The sequence below is a fragment of the Piliocolobus tephrosceles genome, chromosome 7, assembly GCF_002776525.5.
Source record: "Piliocolobus tephrosceles isolate RC106 chromosome 7, ASM277652v3, whole genome shotgun sequence".
Classification (NCBI taxonomy): Eukaryota; Metazoa; Chordata; class Mammalia; order Primates; family Cercopithecidae; genus Piliocolobus; species Piliocolobus tephrosceles.
Genome location: NC_045440.1, coordinates 37597294 through 37613638, shown reverse-complemented (window position 1 = coordinate 37613638; position 16345 = coordinate 37597294). Strand labels below are relative to the sequence as shown.

At 36.1% G+C, this 16345-nt stretch overlaps 1 protein-coding gene across 3 annotated transcripts in view; it reads right to left on the bottom strand.

Annotated features, from left to right (window-relative positions):
• The window catches only part of ADAM32 (ADAM metallopeptidase domain 32), a 194334-nt gene that overhangs the window by 86448 nt on the left and 91541 nt on the right, over nucleotides 1–16345 (bottom strand). For all 3 annotated transcript variants that reach the window (XM_023214500.2, XM_023214501.1, XM_023214498.1), the window contains 3 exons: nucleotides 10375–10467; nucleotides 8841–9039; nucleotides 1033–1141 (listed from right to left, as the gene is read on the bottom strand). In XM_023214500.2, the coding sequence (XP_023070268.1) occupies nucleotides 1033–1141; nucleotides 8841–9039; nucleotides 10375–10467 (401 nt within the window). The remainder of the gene's footprint in view (nucleotides 1–1032; nucleotides 1142–8840; nucleotides 9040–10374; nucleotides 10468–16345) is intronic.

Sequence of the window (16345 nt, the reverse complement as noted above, 5' to 3'; positions counted from 1 at the left end):
GCTTTCACTTTACTGTATGGATTTGCCTCAAATTCTCTCTTCCACAAGATCCAAGAACCCTCTCCTGGGATCCATATTCAGACCCCTTTCTGGTAACAAAACTAGTGATCTGTTATTTACTGGGCAGTTTATATATTTACTGTCAAATAATTCACTACAGCATTTTATATCACCCCGTAGAAGGAAAGAAAGATAAAAAAGTTGTAACCCCTACACTCAAGGACTTTACAGTCTAATATTCTTCTATGGCTTATGATACTAATATGATTCAAATTCCATTAAAAATGTTACAAGTGAAATAAATCATTACAGAGGTTTAAGATTCTCTTAAAAGCTCTATGAAGTTTTCTGTAACTGTGAGATTAGAGGACACATCCTAACCTCACAGTTAAGGAAAACTTCATAGAGGAGACACCATCTGAGTCAAAGCTCACAAATTAGTAAGCTTTCAACAGAAACAGTGAAGTATTTCTAAACAAAAGTAACAGCATAAGCAAGTCAAGGAAGCATAAAACTTCATGGTATATTTATGAGTCTACAAATCCCGTGAGTGTATGACTATGATTTGCTAACTAGGATTTAGCCCAGTGTGTGGCGTATAGTAGGTTCCTAAGAGATGTTTTGTAAAAATAAACTCATGATCAAAATATCAAAAACCTGGCTCTTCAGATTCAGGAGGAATTGAACTGCATTTTACAGACACTGAGCAGTCTTCCTCATAGGCAAGTAACCAAGTGGATGGAAAGGAAAAATAAGCAGGAAAGGTTCAGTGGCTACTATGAATTTCAACTTTGGATTGGATTTAGAAACATAATGGGCATTCACGTATAAATGTTTAAAAACAAGATGAAATTTTAGCCTGCAGCACAAGAGAGGTGTCAGGGCTGGAGATTTTGACTTGAGATTCACTCCCATGCACATGTAATACTTTAAACCACTGGAATGAATGACATAAACTAAAGAGAAGGGAGCAATGTTTTTAAAAATCTAATAGAACATAAGAAAAGTATCATTTATATTTGTAGAGCATACCTCCATCCACAGAATACATATTTATTATTTCTATCCCTGCCACAGTTCCCAAATCTGTCTGCTTGAGATTGTATTTCTTCATAGCAGGCAAATGGAGCATTTCTTGAACCTGTTAAAGTTAGAAATACATTTGGATTAAAATGTTTATTGGTTTTTCATCTTCCTCCCTTTCTTCATATAATGTTCCCTTTATCTCTCTATTAATATCTAATTGAAACATTTTTCCTAGTGAGGCTGTAAGGAAAGAGTGAAAAGTAAAGTGAAAGGCAATGCCCACTGTTATTGCTCCTTTTGCTTCATTTCCATTCATTTCCATCACAAAAAATAATATAGGTGGAGGGGAGATGTTATAGAAGTGTCAACTAGAAGAGGGCTCTGTGAAAGAAAGCAATAGAGAGATAAACCAAGAAAACTATACCATTCTTCTAGATTCTGAGTGTGAACTCATAAAAAAAACAGGTTTATAACAAAATCAATAAAATTTCTTCAATGAGAACAAACTTCATTGTATCTTCAGGTAGTCTAAATTGAAGGGACCAAAATTAGCAACCTATGTATTTATCTATTTTTTCCTTCATTATATCGGATTTTTTATTTCTCTGTAAAAAGTTAGAAAAGATTTGGCAGCTTAAAACAACACCCATTTATTGTCATGGATTCAGTAGATTAGTTCAGCAAGTCATATGGGTTTTCTCTGCATACTGTGCTGAGATCAAAATACTGGCTGGGGCTGCAGTGTCATCTGCAGGTTTAAATCCCCTTCAAAGGTCACTGGTTGTTAGTAGTTCAGTTTTTTGCAGTTGTAGGTTTGCTAGCTGTCTGCTAGGGATTGCTCTTGGCTCTTAGAACTTCCTCACAGGTCCTAGTCACATGGCACTCTCAGAACACAGCAGCTTTCTTCCTCCAAACCCACAGGAGAATCTTTCTGACATTTCCTGTCTTTTAAGGGCTCACATGATTAGTTCAGGCGCACTCAGAGCCACCTCCCTTTTGATTGACTCAAAACTGACTGATAGTAGACCTTAACTACATCTTCAAAATTCCTTGACCTTTAGTATATAAGCTAATCACAGGATTGATATTCAATCATATATTCACTGGTTCTACTCCAACTCAAAGGGAGGGAATTATCCAAGCAGTGTCTACACCAGAAAAATTTTGGGAGTCACTTTAGGATTCCACTTAGCACAGTTACCTTCTCCAAAATGAACCTCTCTAAATCTAACTGCTTTATTGACAAAAGTAGATAATAATATACCTCAATGAATTGTTATGAGACTTAATATTATGGCTATTTAGTCACTATTAATTCCCATCTAATCCTTCTCCATTCTCTTTCAAGATCAAGCAAGTTTCTCCTGTTTACCTGCACCTTCTATGATACACATTTTTTTTCTTCCTGCTATTCTTTCTTGGGGTTTTGTTTTCCCCTCATCTTATCCCCTTCCGCCATTTTTGATATTGGTCCATTACAGGAGATTGTATAGATTCCATGAGGATAGGCAATACTAGTTCAGAGTACTCACAATGTTTAACCAGTTCAACTGTAAATGTGAGATACCAGGTTAGGAATGTCAATGCAGGGCATGTTAAACACTGAGAGATTGTCTGGAGAAAGAAATTGAAAATTCAGTTCAGTTTAGAAAGATAATGTAAAGAATATATTTGGTCACAAAGCAGTCAGATGAATTCTGCTGAAAGTATAGTCTTCAACCAACTCGATTTTATTAGTCTACATATGGCATCTAAAGTTACCAATAACCCCCTATCATTAATTTCTCCCTTAAACACTCTCTCCCATTAGTATTAAACCACCACTTTCTCTCAGACTCGTCTTGGTTTTCAAAAGTGAAATGAAAATACTAATAAAAAGGGCAGCACTTTGCAAATGTGAAGTCGTATGTTAAATATTCCCTATAATAGAGTATATTCACTAAGTTTAGTAAGCAATAGAATTTACTCTTCCACGGCCCAAATGGTATAATTACATCCCCAGTACCACATTATCGAATGCTTTGATGTGCACTAATCTATTATCAAATGCTTTGATGTGCATTAAAATAGTGGATGCACTTTCATAGACAGTTGTGCATGGATGGCACCAGGGCAATAAATGTGGGTGTCTGAGATAAATGTGGTCTGAGAGAGTGCTTGACATAATTTCAGTTTTCTTAAATTTATTGAGACTCATTTTATGGCTTATCATTGGGTCTATCTTGGAGTATGTGCCATGCATTGTTGAATAGAATGTATATTCTGCAGCTGTTGGATGAAATGTTCTGTATATATCTGTTAAGTCCATTTTTCCAAGGTATAGTTTAAATTCATTGTTTCTTCATTGACTTTCTGTCTCGATGACTGTCTAGTGCTGTGAGTGGAGTACTAAAGTCCCCCACTATTATTATGTTGTTGTCATTTCTTAGATCTATTAGTAATTGTTTTATAAATTTGGCAGCTCCAGTGATAGTTGCATATATGTTTAGGATTGTGATATTTTCCTGTTGGACAAGTCCATTTACCATTATATAATGTCCCTCTTTGTCTCTTTTAACTGCTATTGCTTTAAAGTTCGTTTTGTCTGATATAAGAATAGCTACTCCTGCTTGCTTTTGGTGTCCATTTGCATGAAATGCCTTTTTCCACCCCTTTATTTTAAGTATATGTGACTCCTTATGTGTTAGGTGAGTCTCCTAAAGCCAGCAAATAGTTTATTGATGAGGTTTTATACATTCTGGGATTCTGTGTCTTTTAAGTGGAGCATTTAGCCCATTTACATCCAATGTTAGTATTGAAATGTGAGGTACCATTGTATTCATCATGCTCTTTGTTGCCTCTGTACTTTGGGTTTTTTTGTTTTGGCTTTTTAACTTGTATTTTTGTTTTATAGGTCCTGTGTGATTTATTCTTGAAAGAGGTTTTGTTTTGATGTGTTTACAGGATCTGTTTCAAGACTTAGAGCTCCTTTTAGCAGTTCTTCTAGTGGTGGCTTGGTAATGGCGAATTCTCTCAGCATTTGTGTGTCTGGAAAAGACTGTATCTTTCCTGCATATATGATGCTTAGTTTCACTGGATACAAAATTCTTGGCTGATAATTGTTTTGTTTGAGGAGGCTGAAGATAGGGACCCAATCTCTTCTAGCTTGTAGGGTTTCTGCTGAGAAATCTGCTGATAATCTGATAGGTCTTCCTTTATAGGTTACCTGGTGCTTCTGTCTCACAGCTCTTAAGATTCTTTCCTTCATCTTAACTTTGGAAAACCTGATGACAATGTGCCTAGGCAATGATCTTTTTGCAATGAATTTCCCGGGTGCTCCTTGTGCTTCTTATATTTGGATGTCTAGGTCTCTCACAAGGCCAGGGAAGTTTTCCTCAATTATTCCCCCGAATATGTTTTCCAAGCTTTTAGAATCCTCTTCTTACTCAGGAGCACCAATTATTCTTAGACTTGGTTGTTTAACATAATCCCAGACTTATTGGAGGCTCTGTTCATATTTTCTTATTCTTTTTTCCTTGTCTTTGGTGGATTTGATTATTTCAAAGACCACATCTTAGAACTCTGAATTTCTTTCTTCTACTTGTTCAGTTCTATTGCTAAGACTTTCCAGAGCATTTTGCATTTCTAACAATGTGTCCAAAATTCCCAGAATTTTTTATTGTTTTTTTCTTTAAACTGTCTATTTCCTTGAATAATTCTCCCTTCACTTATTGTATCATTTTTTGGATTTCATTGCATTAGGCTTCTCCTTTCTCTATTGCCTCCCTGATTAGCTTAATAACTAACCTCCTGATTTCTTCTTCAGGTAAATCAAGGATTTCTTCTTGGTTTTAATCCATTGCTCATGAACTAGTGTGATTTTGGGGGGATGTTAAAGAGCCTTGTTTTGTCATATTACCAGGAATAGTTTTCTGGTTCCTTCTCATTTGGGTAGGCACTGTCAGAGGGAAGGTGTAGGGCTGAAGGCTTTTGTTCAGATTCTTTTGTCCCATGGGGTGTTCCCTTGATGTAGTACTCGCCCCCTTTTTCTATGGATGTGGCTTCCTATGAGCCAAACTGCAGTGATTGTTGTCTGTCTTCTGGGTCTAACCATCCAGCGAGTCTACCTAGCCCCAGGCTGGTACTGGTAATTGTCTGCACAGAGTCCTGTGATATGAACTGTCTATGAGTCTCTCAGCCATGGATACCAGCAACTGTTCTGGTGGAGGTAGCGGAGGGTGTAATGGACTACATGAGGGTTCTTAGCTTTAGTAGCTTAATACCCTATTTTTGTGCCAGTTGGCCTCCTGCCAGGAGGTGGTCCTTTCCAGAGAGCATCAGCTGTGGTAGTATGGAGAGGGACCAGTGGTGGGTGGGTGCCTAGAACTCCCAAGAGTATATGCCCTTTGTCTTCGGTGACCAGAATGGGTAAGGAAGACCATCAGGTGGGGGCAGGGTTAGGCATGTCTGAGCTCAGACTCTCCTTAGTCAGGTCCTGCTGCGGCTGCTGTGTGGGGCATGGGGGTGAGATTCCAGGTTACTGGAGTTGTGCACCAACTTATATGTTGGATTATGTTACTTAATCTTTTTTTTTCTCTTGCTTCTTTCAAAATTTCGTTATCTTCATTGATGGTTTTATTACAATACGTCTTGGTGTAGTCTTGTTTGGATTAAACCCGACTGAAGAATTTTGAGCTTGGTATAATCTTCTTTGGATTAAACTTGACTGAAGGATTTTGAGCTTCCTATACCTGTGCATTTATATCTTTCCTAAGATTTTGGAGGTTTTCAGTTATTATTATTTTAAATAAGCTTTCTGTCCTTGTCTCTCTTCTCCTTTCTTACCTCTTATAATGAGAATGTTAGCTTTCTTGATGCTGTTTCAAAATCCCATAGTGTTTGTTTCTTCATTTCTTTCCATTCTTTTTTCTTATTTCTCCTCTAGTTGTATATATACAAGTAATCTATTTGCAAGTTCACAGATCTTTCCTTTGTGAATTCTGTTGTTGATGTTATTTATTGCATTTTAATGTTATTCATTTTGTTCTTCAGCCCAATAATTTGATTAATTTTTATAAAAAATATATGTTGCTTCTCTGTGATCTTTTGAAGTTTGTGGAGTATCTTAGAACAATTATTTTGAATCTTATTCAGGCAATTTGAAGATCTTTATTTCTTTGGGATCAGTTATTAGAAAATTATTGTGTCATTTGATGGTGATAAGTTTCCTCAGTTTTTCATGTTTCTTATTGTATTGCATTGATACCTTCAAATTTGATGCAGAGTCACCATTTTGAAACTTTACAGAATGCTTTCACTGATTTAAAAAAAATCTTACTCTATAGATGGGAAAAAGGCTGTTAGAAACGTAGAGTTGGATGGTTCTGGCTTTGGTGAAGACACAGCAGTGAACCCTCCATGCATTTCTGTCAGCTGAGGTCAACATTAACAAAGATTGCAGGGGGTCCCGAGGAGCAGCTAAAGTTGTGGTATCTGCAGGGACAATGAGACTACTGCATTTCCAATTGTGAAGGATCCTGGGGTCCTCAATCTCTTTTTCTCCCACCAGGGAGGTCATGGCCCTGGGCAATTTCATTTGGCACAAGGTCTGGTTTGAGGGCATTCCCTCACTAGTGTCTGATGCACGGTGCCCATTGCAGTAGCCACGGAGCCAGGGTCTGAATCACAAGCATACATGAAGAGACCAAAGGGTACAGGGCAGGAGTGACACTGGTGCCTAAGGTGAAGACAGCCCTGCTTCCACATAAGTAATGATGTACGAAGTAGAGTGGGTGTTTGTGGAGCAGAAGGAGAGTCAGGGTCTTAAGCACACGTGGGTGTACAGCAACAAAAGTTCCTAGGTTCAGTGTGAAGACTCACACATAGCTGCACTATCTCTGAGCCTGAGGCATGAGTGCACACACTGCAGACCCAAACCACAGCTCCAGGGTCAGGGGTGCGCACAGGGTTGGGAGGGGTAGTTGCTCAAGTCCCACAGCTATAAAACAGTAGCTGATTCTTGGAGGAAAGGCACATTTGGATCTCATTTTCCATGGAGCCAGAGGCTGGGATGACTGTTGGTTACCTCAGTAATAAAAGACGCCACTGTCCTCTGCAGAGCAGGTTACTGGAGATGACAGCGGCACATGCTGAGTGGCTAATACTGATGGCCTCCTCCCTTCTTTGTTCATAACTATCTCCATATATCTCAGATGTGCTGCTGTAATCAGCAATCCTTCTTTACAGCTTTTCCCATTTTTTTCTCTGCTGTACTGCTAGAGGGTTCTCAGATGGAGCTTAGAGCCTTTGCAAGACTATTAGACTTCATAAAAGTTGCCTATTTTTTTGTTTTTTGTGAGGGGATGAAGACCGGCGTCCTAAAAATCTTTTGCACAACAAAGAAAAAAATCAACATAGTGAAAAGCCGACTTCTATAAAATAAGATAAAGTATTTGCAGATCATATGTATAGTAAGGAATTCATTTCCAAAATATATCAGTAACTCATAAAACTCAGTACCAAAAGAAAATAACCTAATCAAAAATGGAGAAAAGATTGAATAAACATTTCTCCAAAGAATACACACAATTCATCAAGACATATATGAAAAGATGCTCATCACTAATCACAGAACCACAGTGAGATACCACTTCACATCTGTTGGAATGACTATTGTCAAAAAGATAAAAAATAATAAATGTTGGTGAAGATGTGGAGAAAAGAAACCCCCATACACTGTGGGTGGGAATATAAATTGGTAGAGCTGCTATAGAAAGCAATATGGAACATCCTTAGAAATCAAAAGTAGAACTACCTTATGATTCACCAATTCCAACTGAGTACAGATTCCAAGGAAATGAATCAATATTGCAAAAGAGATATCTGCACCCCCGTGTTTATTGCTACATTATTCACAATAACCAAGATTTGGAAACAACTGATGTCTATTTGATTGAAAAAGTGTAACACAATCTGATGTGATGAAAGTCAGTTTTACTTGTGTTCTGAGTATAAGAGAAGAAAGTTCACTTTTAGCTTAGGTAAACAGATAAATGTATTAAAAATGTGATATATATGTATGTCTGTGTTTATATAGATATATACATATACGCAAACATACAAAATGCAATATTACTCAGTCAGAGTAAGGAGGAAAATCCTGCCATTTGCAATAACACAGATGAACCTCGAGGCCATTATGCTAAGTGAAATAAGCCAGATACAGAGAGATAGATAATGCATGATCTCACTTATATATGCAATCTAAAATTGTCAAACTCAAAAACACAGAGAGTGGAATGATGGTTGCAAGAAGCTGAGGTAAGGGGGGAAATGGGGAAATGCTAGTCAAGGGGTACAAAGTTTCAGTTATGCAAAATAAATAAGTTCAAGAGATGTAATGTACAACAATGTGACTTTAGTAAATGATATTGCATTATATATTAAAAATCTGCAAAAAGGATAGATACAAAAATTCTTTTAAAGGATAAAAAAGAAAATGGTAACTATATGAGATGATGGACATGTTAATCAGCTTAACTGGCAAATATTTCACCATGTATACATATATCAAAACAAAATCAAACACCTAAAAACTACATAAAATTTTTGTCAGTTACATGTCAGCAAAGATGGAAAAAATATAAACATTAAAAAGAAGAATTAGTGTGTATGTGTTTGCTTATACATATGATAAAATATACACATATAAAATATTCCACATTTTATACCATATAAAAATTTCACATTTTATATACATTAAAAATATTCCCCATTATCCTGGTAATGTTAATAACAATGTTAAGGGCTATTTAGATGTAACAAAAAGATATTACCTTTTCCAAATACACTCTCACAACGTGCATCAAGATCATGGCAGTCTCCATCATAACAAATAAACTTGCTATTTTTGCATGGAAGTCCATTGAATAAAGTTATGTCAGGACCACACTCTGGTGAGCTTCCATTACAATTTTCAGCAATGTCACATTCAGGATGTGCTTTCGGCCTACATTCAACACCTGATTGTAAAATCTAAGAGAAATTATAATATAAAACTTAAAGCATTACAAATAGGATTACTGTGTTTATTAATATTTACCTCAAAATTGTGTTAATCATTTTCACTTTAGTCTATCCATTAATGTATATTAATACTTTTTATACAAATTACTATGCTAATAATATAAAAATATAAATGGAATGTTATTGACTAAAATAGGAGATAAGACATATGTACAAGAAAATGTAAAACACAAATCTGGTGTGATGAAAGTCAAAGTTTTATTTGTATTCTCAATGTAAGAGAAGAACATTTGCTTTAAGCTTAGGTAATTTATTTCTTTTGGGTGAAAATACTGTAATTTAGTCCATTTCTAAATGAAATATACTTTTTCAAGCCATAGTGTGTAAGTATGGAATACTTTAAAATACTATGACAGCTGTGAAACATGAATAACTGCAGAGGGAAACACAAGCGTGATTAAAAACGCAGTTCAACTATGAGAGTCCTTGGAGAGGAAGGAACCCAACTACAACCTTTCTCTCAAATCATGGAAGTATGTAGACTCTTTCACACACAGAATTGTGGAAATTTACAAAAAGAATCTTAAATAAAACATCTATCTCATAATTCTTAATTGATGACTTCCAGCTGACACTAAAAAGAGTCTAGAAGTAAGAGTGCAATCAGATAATAACATCCTAAGAAAAGAATACATAAAACTGCATCAGTGCAGGACAGTCATGAAGATAGAATGCATTACAGATAATGCAACAGAGGTATTCTCATATGAGAAACCTGTTAATAATATTTTGGAAGAGGTGAAAAGAAAAACAGAAAACAGGAGTCAATGTCTTCACCGTATAAACTAAAACATAATCTTTAAGTCAAATGATCTTTGAATAATAAGTTCAAAGTTTAAATGTTATGCTACATGTACCATGTGAAAAATGTTACTTCTAATGAGCTTCATTCCTTATATATTCAAGGGAATCTGCTGTATCTTTCAATTACATATAGATACTTATTCACAACCCATAAAAACATTTTTATTTACAATAGTATAAATATGGTATCGTGCAAATAAATAATTGTTCCATTCAATGGACGGCTTCTCTATTGAAGAAGCCTATAATATCTCTAAATCAAGGCATAAAAAAACAACAGCATCAACTTACTGAAAATATTGGCATGTAGAACACCTAAGAAAAGTTAACAAAAATCAGAAATCCAATTCTGAATTTATTATCTTTCTCTTTATCTGAAAAGTAACTTAACTGATTTGCAGCTGTAGGTCTAAATGTTGTAAAGTACCCTGCACATGATTTATTACATATCTGAAAGATGTTCATAAACTTAAATCTTACTTGACAGTCTCTGCAACATGATCCTCTATAACATTTTGCTCCGTCTTTCAGCACACAAGTTCGAAAATCACAACAGCTTGCAGGTCCACATTGCTATGAATTAGTGAAAGGTACAAGTAAAAATACATCATGACAATAGTAAAATCTTTACAAGGAGTTATATTTTGATGGGCTTACTGTTTAAATTTGGAAAGGGATATGAATGCTGCTGACAGTTATAGGTTTTAACATCTCCAAACATTTAAAACACTAACGTAGGACTTTTACTACCAGTCATAAGAGAGTAACTAGTAACCTACTTACCTTCCTCTGGACTATATTCTCTACTTAAAAGACATGGAGAATGTCAGAATGGATAAAAAGCAAGACCTCACTATATGCTGCCTATAAAAACACATCATCTATGAAGACACACATAGACTGAAAATAAAGGCATGGAAAAATGTATTACATGCACATGCTACATGCACATGGAAACACAAAACAGCAGGAATAGCTATATTTATATTAGATAAAATATACTTCAAGTCAAAGACTGTAAAAAGAAACAAAGGTGGTCCTCATATAATACTAAAGTAGTCCATTTAGCAAGAGAATATAATAATTCTAAATATAGTGCACCCAACACTGGTGAACCCAAATATATAAAGCAAACATTAATCGACATAAAGAGAAAGAAAGAATACATTACAATAATACTTGGATAATTCAACACCTCACTCAGAAATGGAAAGATCACCCAGACCAAAAAAAAAAAAAAAAAATCAACAGAGACATCAGAGTTAAACCACACTCTAGACCAAATGGACCTAACACAACATTTCATCAAACAGCTATAAAATGTATATTCTTTTCATTAGCAAGTGAAACATTCTTCAGAACAGACCATACGCTAAGCTAAAAAACACATCTCAACAAATTCAAAACACAATTAAAATCATATGAAGTATCTTTTCTGACCACAATGAAATAAAACTAGAAATCAATAACAAGAACTTAGAAAACTACACAAACACACAGAAATTAAACAACATGCTCCTGAATGACCAACAGTCAATGAAGAAATAAAGAATAAAAAAAACTGTTTGAAACAAATGAAATAGAAACACAGCATAACAAAACCTATGAGCTACAGCAAAAGCAATACTAAGATGGTAGTTTATAAGAGTAAATGCCTACATCAAAAAAGGAGAAAATTCTCAAATCAGCAACTTAATGATGCACCTCAAGAAACTAGAAAGGCAAGAAGTAATCAAACTTAAAATTAGTGGAATGAAAGAAATAATATAGATCCAAGTAGAAATAAGTAAAAGAGACTATGAGCGCAAATTGAATAAAAAAACAAAACCCATCCATCTGCCGTCTTCAAGAGATCCATCTTATATTATATGTAACAAAACCAGTAGGCTCATAGTAAAGGGTTGGAGAAAGATCATGTAAATGGAAAACAAAAAAGAGCAGAAGTCACTATTTTTATATCAGATAACACAAACTTTGGACCAAAAATAGTAATAAAAGATAAATAATGACATTACATAATGAAAAAGAGTTCAACAAGAAGAATTAATGGTACCAAATATATATGCACTGAACACTGTAGAACCTAGATTCTAACTATTTCTCAACCTACAAAAACACTTAGTCACACAATAATAGTGGAGAACTTTAATACCCCACTGACAGTTTAGACAGATCACCAAGACAGAAAACTAAAAAGGAAATTCTGAATGTAATTCAACATTACATTAACCAATTGGACCTAATACACATTTACAGAGTACCCCATATGTCAACAACAGAATATACATTTTTCTTATCCATGCGTGGAACGTACTCTAAGATCAACCACATGCTCAACCATAAACCAAGTCTAAATAAATTTTTTAAAAATTGAAATTATACCAACCATACACTCAAGCCACAGTGAAATAAAAATAGAAATCAATACCAAGAAGATATCTCAAAAACCACACAATTACATGGACATTAAACAACTTGCTCTTGAATGACTTCATGTTGCTGAAAGAGGCATCAAAGAGGGTGGGAAAGAAAGTCTTGAATTGCCAACAGCAACCATCCCTCATCCCCCAGCAGCAGCTTCATGGTGCGGAGAATCTGTGTGATTCAGGGAAGAGAGCACAGTGATTGTGAGACTTTGCACTGAATTCAGTGTTGCCCTGACACAGTGTAAAGCAGAACCAGGCTATCCTCAGCTGACGCCCATCCACAGAGGGGGCATAGAAACCAGCCCTAGCCAGAGGGGAACCATCCATCTGATCAGTCAGAGCTTGAGTTCCAGCAAGCCTCACGACCACGGGCTGGAGTACTCTGCGGCCCTAAGTGAACTTGAGGGGCAATCTGTGACACAAGGACAGCAATGACTAGACCAGTCCTAGTGGTGAACTGGGCTCCAAGCCAGACTGCAGGGGCAAGTGACCTGTAAAGACACCAGCCAGGAAGCTAAGAGAATGCTTGTGCCATCCTTCCCCCAGCCTCAGGCAGCAGAGTGCACAGCTCCAAAAAGACCCCGTCCTTCTGGTTGAGAGAAGGGAACCTGCTGCCTTGAATGGAAAGAGCCAGTCCAGGAAGGATCAATCACCTACTGACTAAACAGCCCTTGGGCCCTAAAGAATGAACAGTGATACCCAGGTAGCATGCTGTAGGCCTTGAGTAAAACTTAGTCATGCTGACTTCAGGTACAAGCTCTACCACAGTGGGGCAGGGCACCAAGAGGGCTCTTGGGTTCCCTGATTCCAAGCCTTTTCTCTTAGATAGCACTTCTGGACCTGCCCTGGGACAGCGGGGAGCCCACTGCCCTGAAGAGTGAGTCCCAGGTCTTGCACACCCACAACAAGCTGACTAAGGAGTCACTGGGCCTAAACTCAACATCAGAAGTGGTCTGGCATTACTCCCTGAAGGCCTGTGGTGGTAGAGGCCATAGGGTGAGGCTCCTCAGCCTATGGGAAAAAAAGATAAGAGTGGGAAGGACTGTGTCAAGTGGTTGGAATACCAGTTCAGCCACAGTAGAACGGAACACCAGGTATATTTCTAAGGTTTCTGACTTCAATCCCTGGCTCCAGGATGGCATCTCTGCACCTGCCCAGGGGCTGTGAGAACTTGCTCCCTAAAGGGGAGGACACAAGCCTTGCTGGCTTTGCCACCTGCTGATCGTGGAGCTCCAGGGCCTTGAGAGAACATAGGCAGTAGTCAGGTAGTGGTTTCAGCAAGCCTTGCATGAGACCCAGTGACCTGCTGACTTCAGGTCTGATCCAGCACAATCCAAGTGGTGGTGGCCACAGGAATGTGTCTCTCCAACCCCAGCTCCAGACAGTCAGCACAGAACGAAAGAGAGATTCCATTTATTTGGGAGAAAGTAAGGAAAGAAAACAAGTATCTCTGCCTGGTAATCCAGAGAATTCTTCTGGATATTATCCAAGACCACCAAAACAGTACCTCTAAGAGTCTGCAAAAAACCACACCATTACTGAGGTTGGGGTGACCCCTAATGCAAATATGGCCTAAATCACAACACCTAAGTCCTTTCGAATACTCTGGAAAACCTTCCCAAGGAGGATGGCTACAAATAAGCCCAGATGGCAAAGACTATAATAAATACCTAACTCTTCAATGCCCAGAAACCAAAGAACATCCACAAGCATCAAGAAACTCTGACTTCACCAAATGAACTAAATAAGACATCAAGGACTAATCCTGGAGAAACAGAGATATGTGACCTTTCAGACAGAGAATTCAACATAGCTATTTTGAGGAAACTCAAAGAAATTCAAGATAACACAGAGAAGGAATTCAAAATTCTATCAGATAAATTTTAAAGATAAATTGAAATTATTTTAAAAATCAAGCAGAAATTCAAGGAGAGAGTGGCATGACATATTTAAAAGTGCTGGAAAAAAAACTTTTGCCTTAAGATAGCATATCTGGTAATATATATATATATTCTTTAAACATAATGGAGAAATAAAGACTTTCCCAGAGAAAGAAAAGCTGAGGGATTTCATCAACACCGGACCTGTCCTGCAAGAAATGCACAAGGGAATTATTTTATTAGAAAGCAAAGGATGTTAATGAGCATTAATAAATCATTTGAAGGTACAAAACTCACTGGTAAGAGTACCTACAAAGAAAAACACAGAATATTATAACACTTTAACTGGGGCGCATAAAAATACTCTTATTCTAAGCAGAAAGACTAGATGATGAACCAATCAAAATAATAACTACAACTTTTCACAACATAGTCAGTACAATATATATAAGTAGAAAAAACAAAAAGTTGAAAAGCAGGGGGAGGAATTAAAAACAGAATTTTTATTAGTCTTCTTGCTTGTTTGTGCAGTGTTAAATTGTTATCAGCTTAAAATAATGGACTCTAAGATAGTATTTGCCAGTCTCATGCTAACCTCAAATCTAAAAACATATAACAGATACACAGAAGATAAAAAGCAAGAAATTAAATCATATCACTAGAGGAAAATCACCTTTACTAAAATGAAGATGAAGGAAAGAGGAAAATGAAGGGAACGGGAAGGGAAGGAAAGGAAAGAGAAGAAAGGGGAAAGGAAAGGAAGAAGAAAGGCAAATAACAAAATGGCAGGAGAAAGTTATTATTTATCAATAATAACATGGAATGTAAATCAACTAAACACTCCAATCGAAAATCAAAGAGTAGCTGAATGAATTTTAAAAACAAAAGAAATTAATGATCTGTTGCCTACAATAAATACACTTCACCTATAAAGACATACACAGACTGAAAATAAACAGATGGAAAAGGATCCTTTGCCAATGGAAACTAAACAAAGAGCAGGAGTAGCTAGACTTATATCGGACAAAACACATTTCAAGACAAAAACTATAAGAGACAAAGAAGATAATTATATAATGATAAAAGGCTCATTTCAGCAAGAGTATATAACAATTGTAAATATATATGCACCCAACACTGGAGCACCCAGATATATAAAGCAAATACTATTAGAGCTAAAGAGAGAGAGAGACCCAATACAATAACAGCTGGAGACTTTAACACCCCACTTTTAGCACTCAGTAGACCTTCCAGACAGAAAAGCAATAAAATCAATAAAGAAACATCAAACTTAATCTGCACTATAGACCAAATGGATCTAATAGATATTTACAGAACATTTCATCCAACAGCTGAATAATACACATTCTTTTCTTCAGAACATGACTTGTTCTCAGGCATAGACAGACCATATGTCAGGTCACAAAAGAAATCTTCAAGCAGTCAAAAAAATTAAATAATATCAAGCATCTTCTCTGACCACAATGGAATAAAACAAGAAAGCAATAACAAAAGGAATTTTGGAAACTATTACAAATACATGGAAATTAAACAATATGCTCCTGAATTAGCAGTGGGTCAATGAGATTAAGAAAGAAATTTAAAAATTTCTTGAAACAAATGATAATGGAAATGCAACATACCAAAATCTATAGGATAGAGCAAAACAGTACTAAAAGGTATGTTTATAGCTCTATGCACTTATATCAAAAAAGAAGAAAAACATTTCTATATGGTAACAGTGAACAATCTGAAAATCAAGAAAGTAATCCCATTTACAATAACTATAAATAAAATAAAATGTCTAGGAATAAATTCAATCAAATAAGTGACAGATCTCTACAATGAAAACTATGAAACATTGATGCAAGAAATTGAGAACACCAAAAATGAAAAAATATTCCATGTTAATGGATTAGAAGAACCAATATTGTTGAAATAGTCACACTACCCAAAGCAATCTACAAATTCAATGCAATCTCTATCAAAATACCAGGGACATTCCTCACAGAAACAGGAAAAAAAATCCTAAAATTTATATGAAACCAAAAAGACCCACAATAGCTAAAGCTATCCTGAGCAAAAAGAACAAAAATAGAGAAATCATATTACCTGATTTCAAATTATACTACAGAGGAATACTAA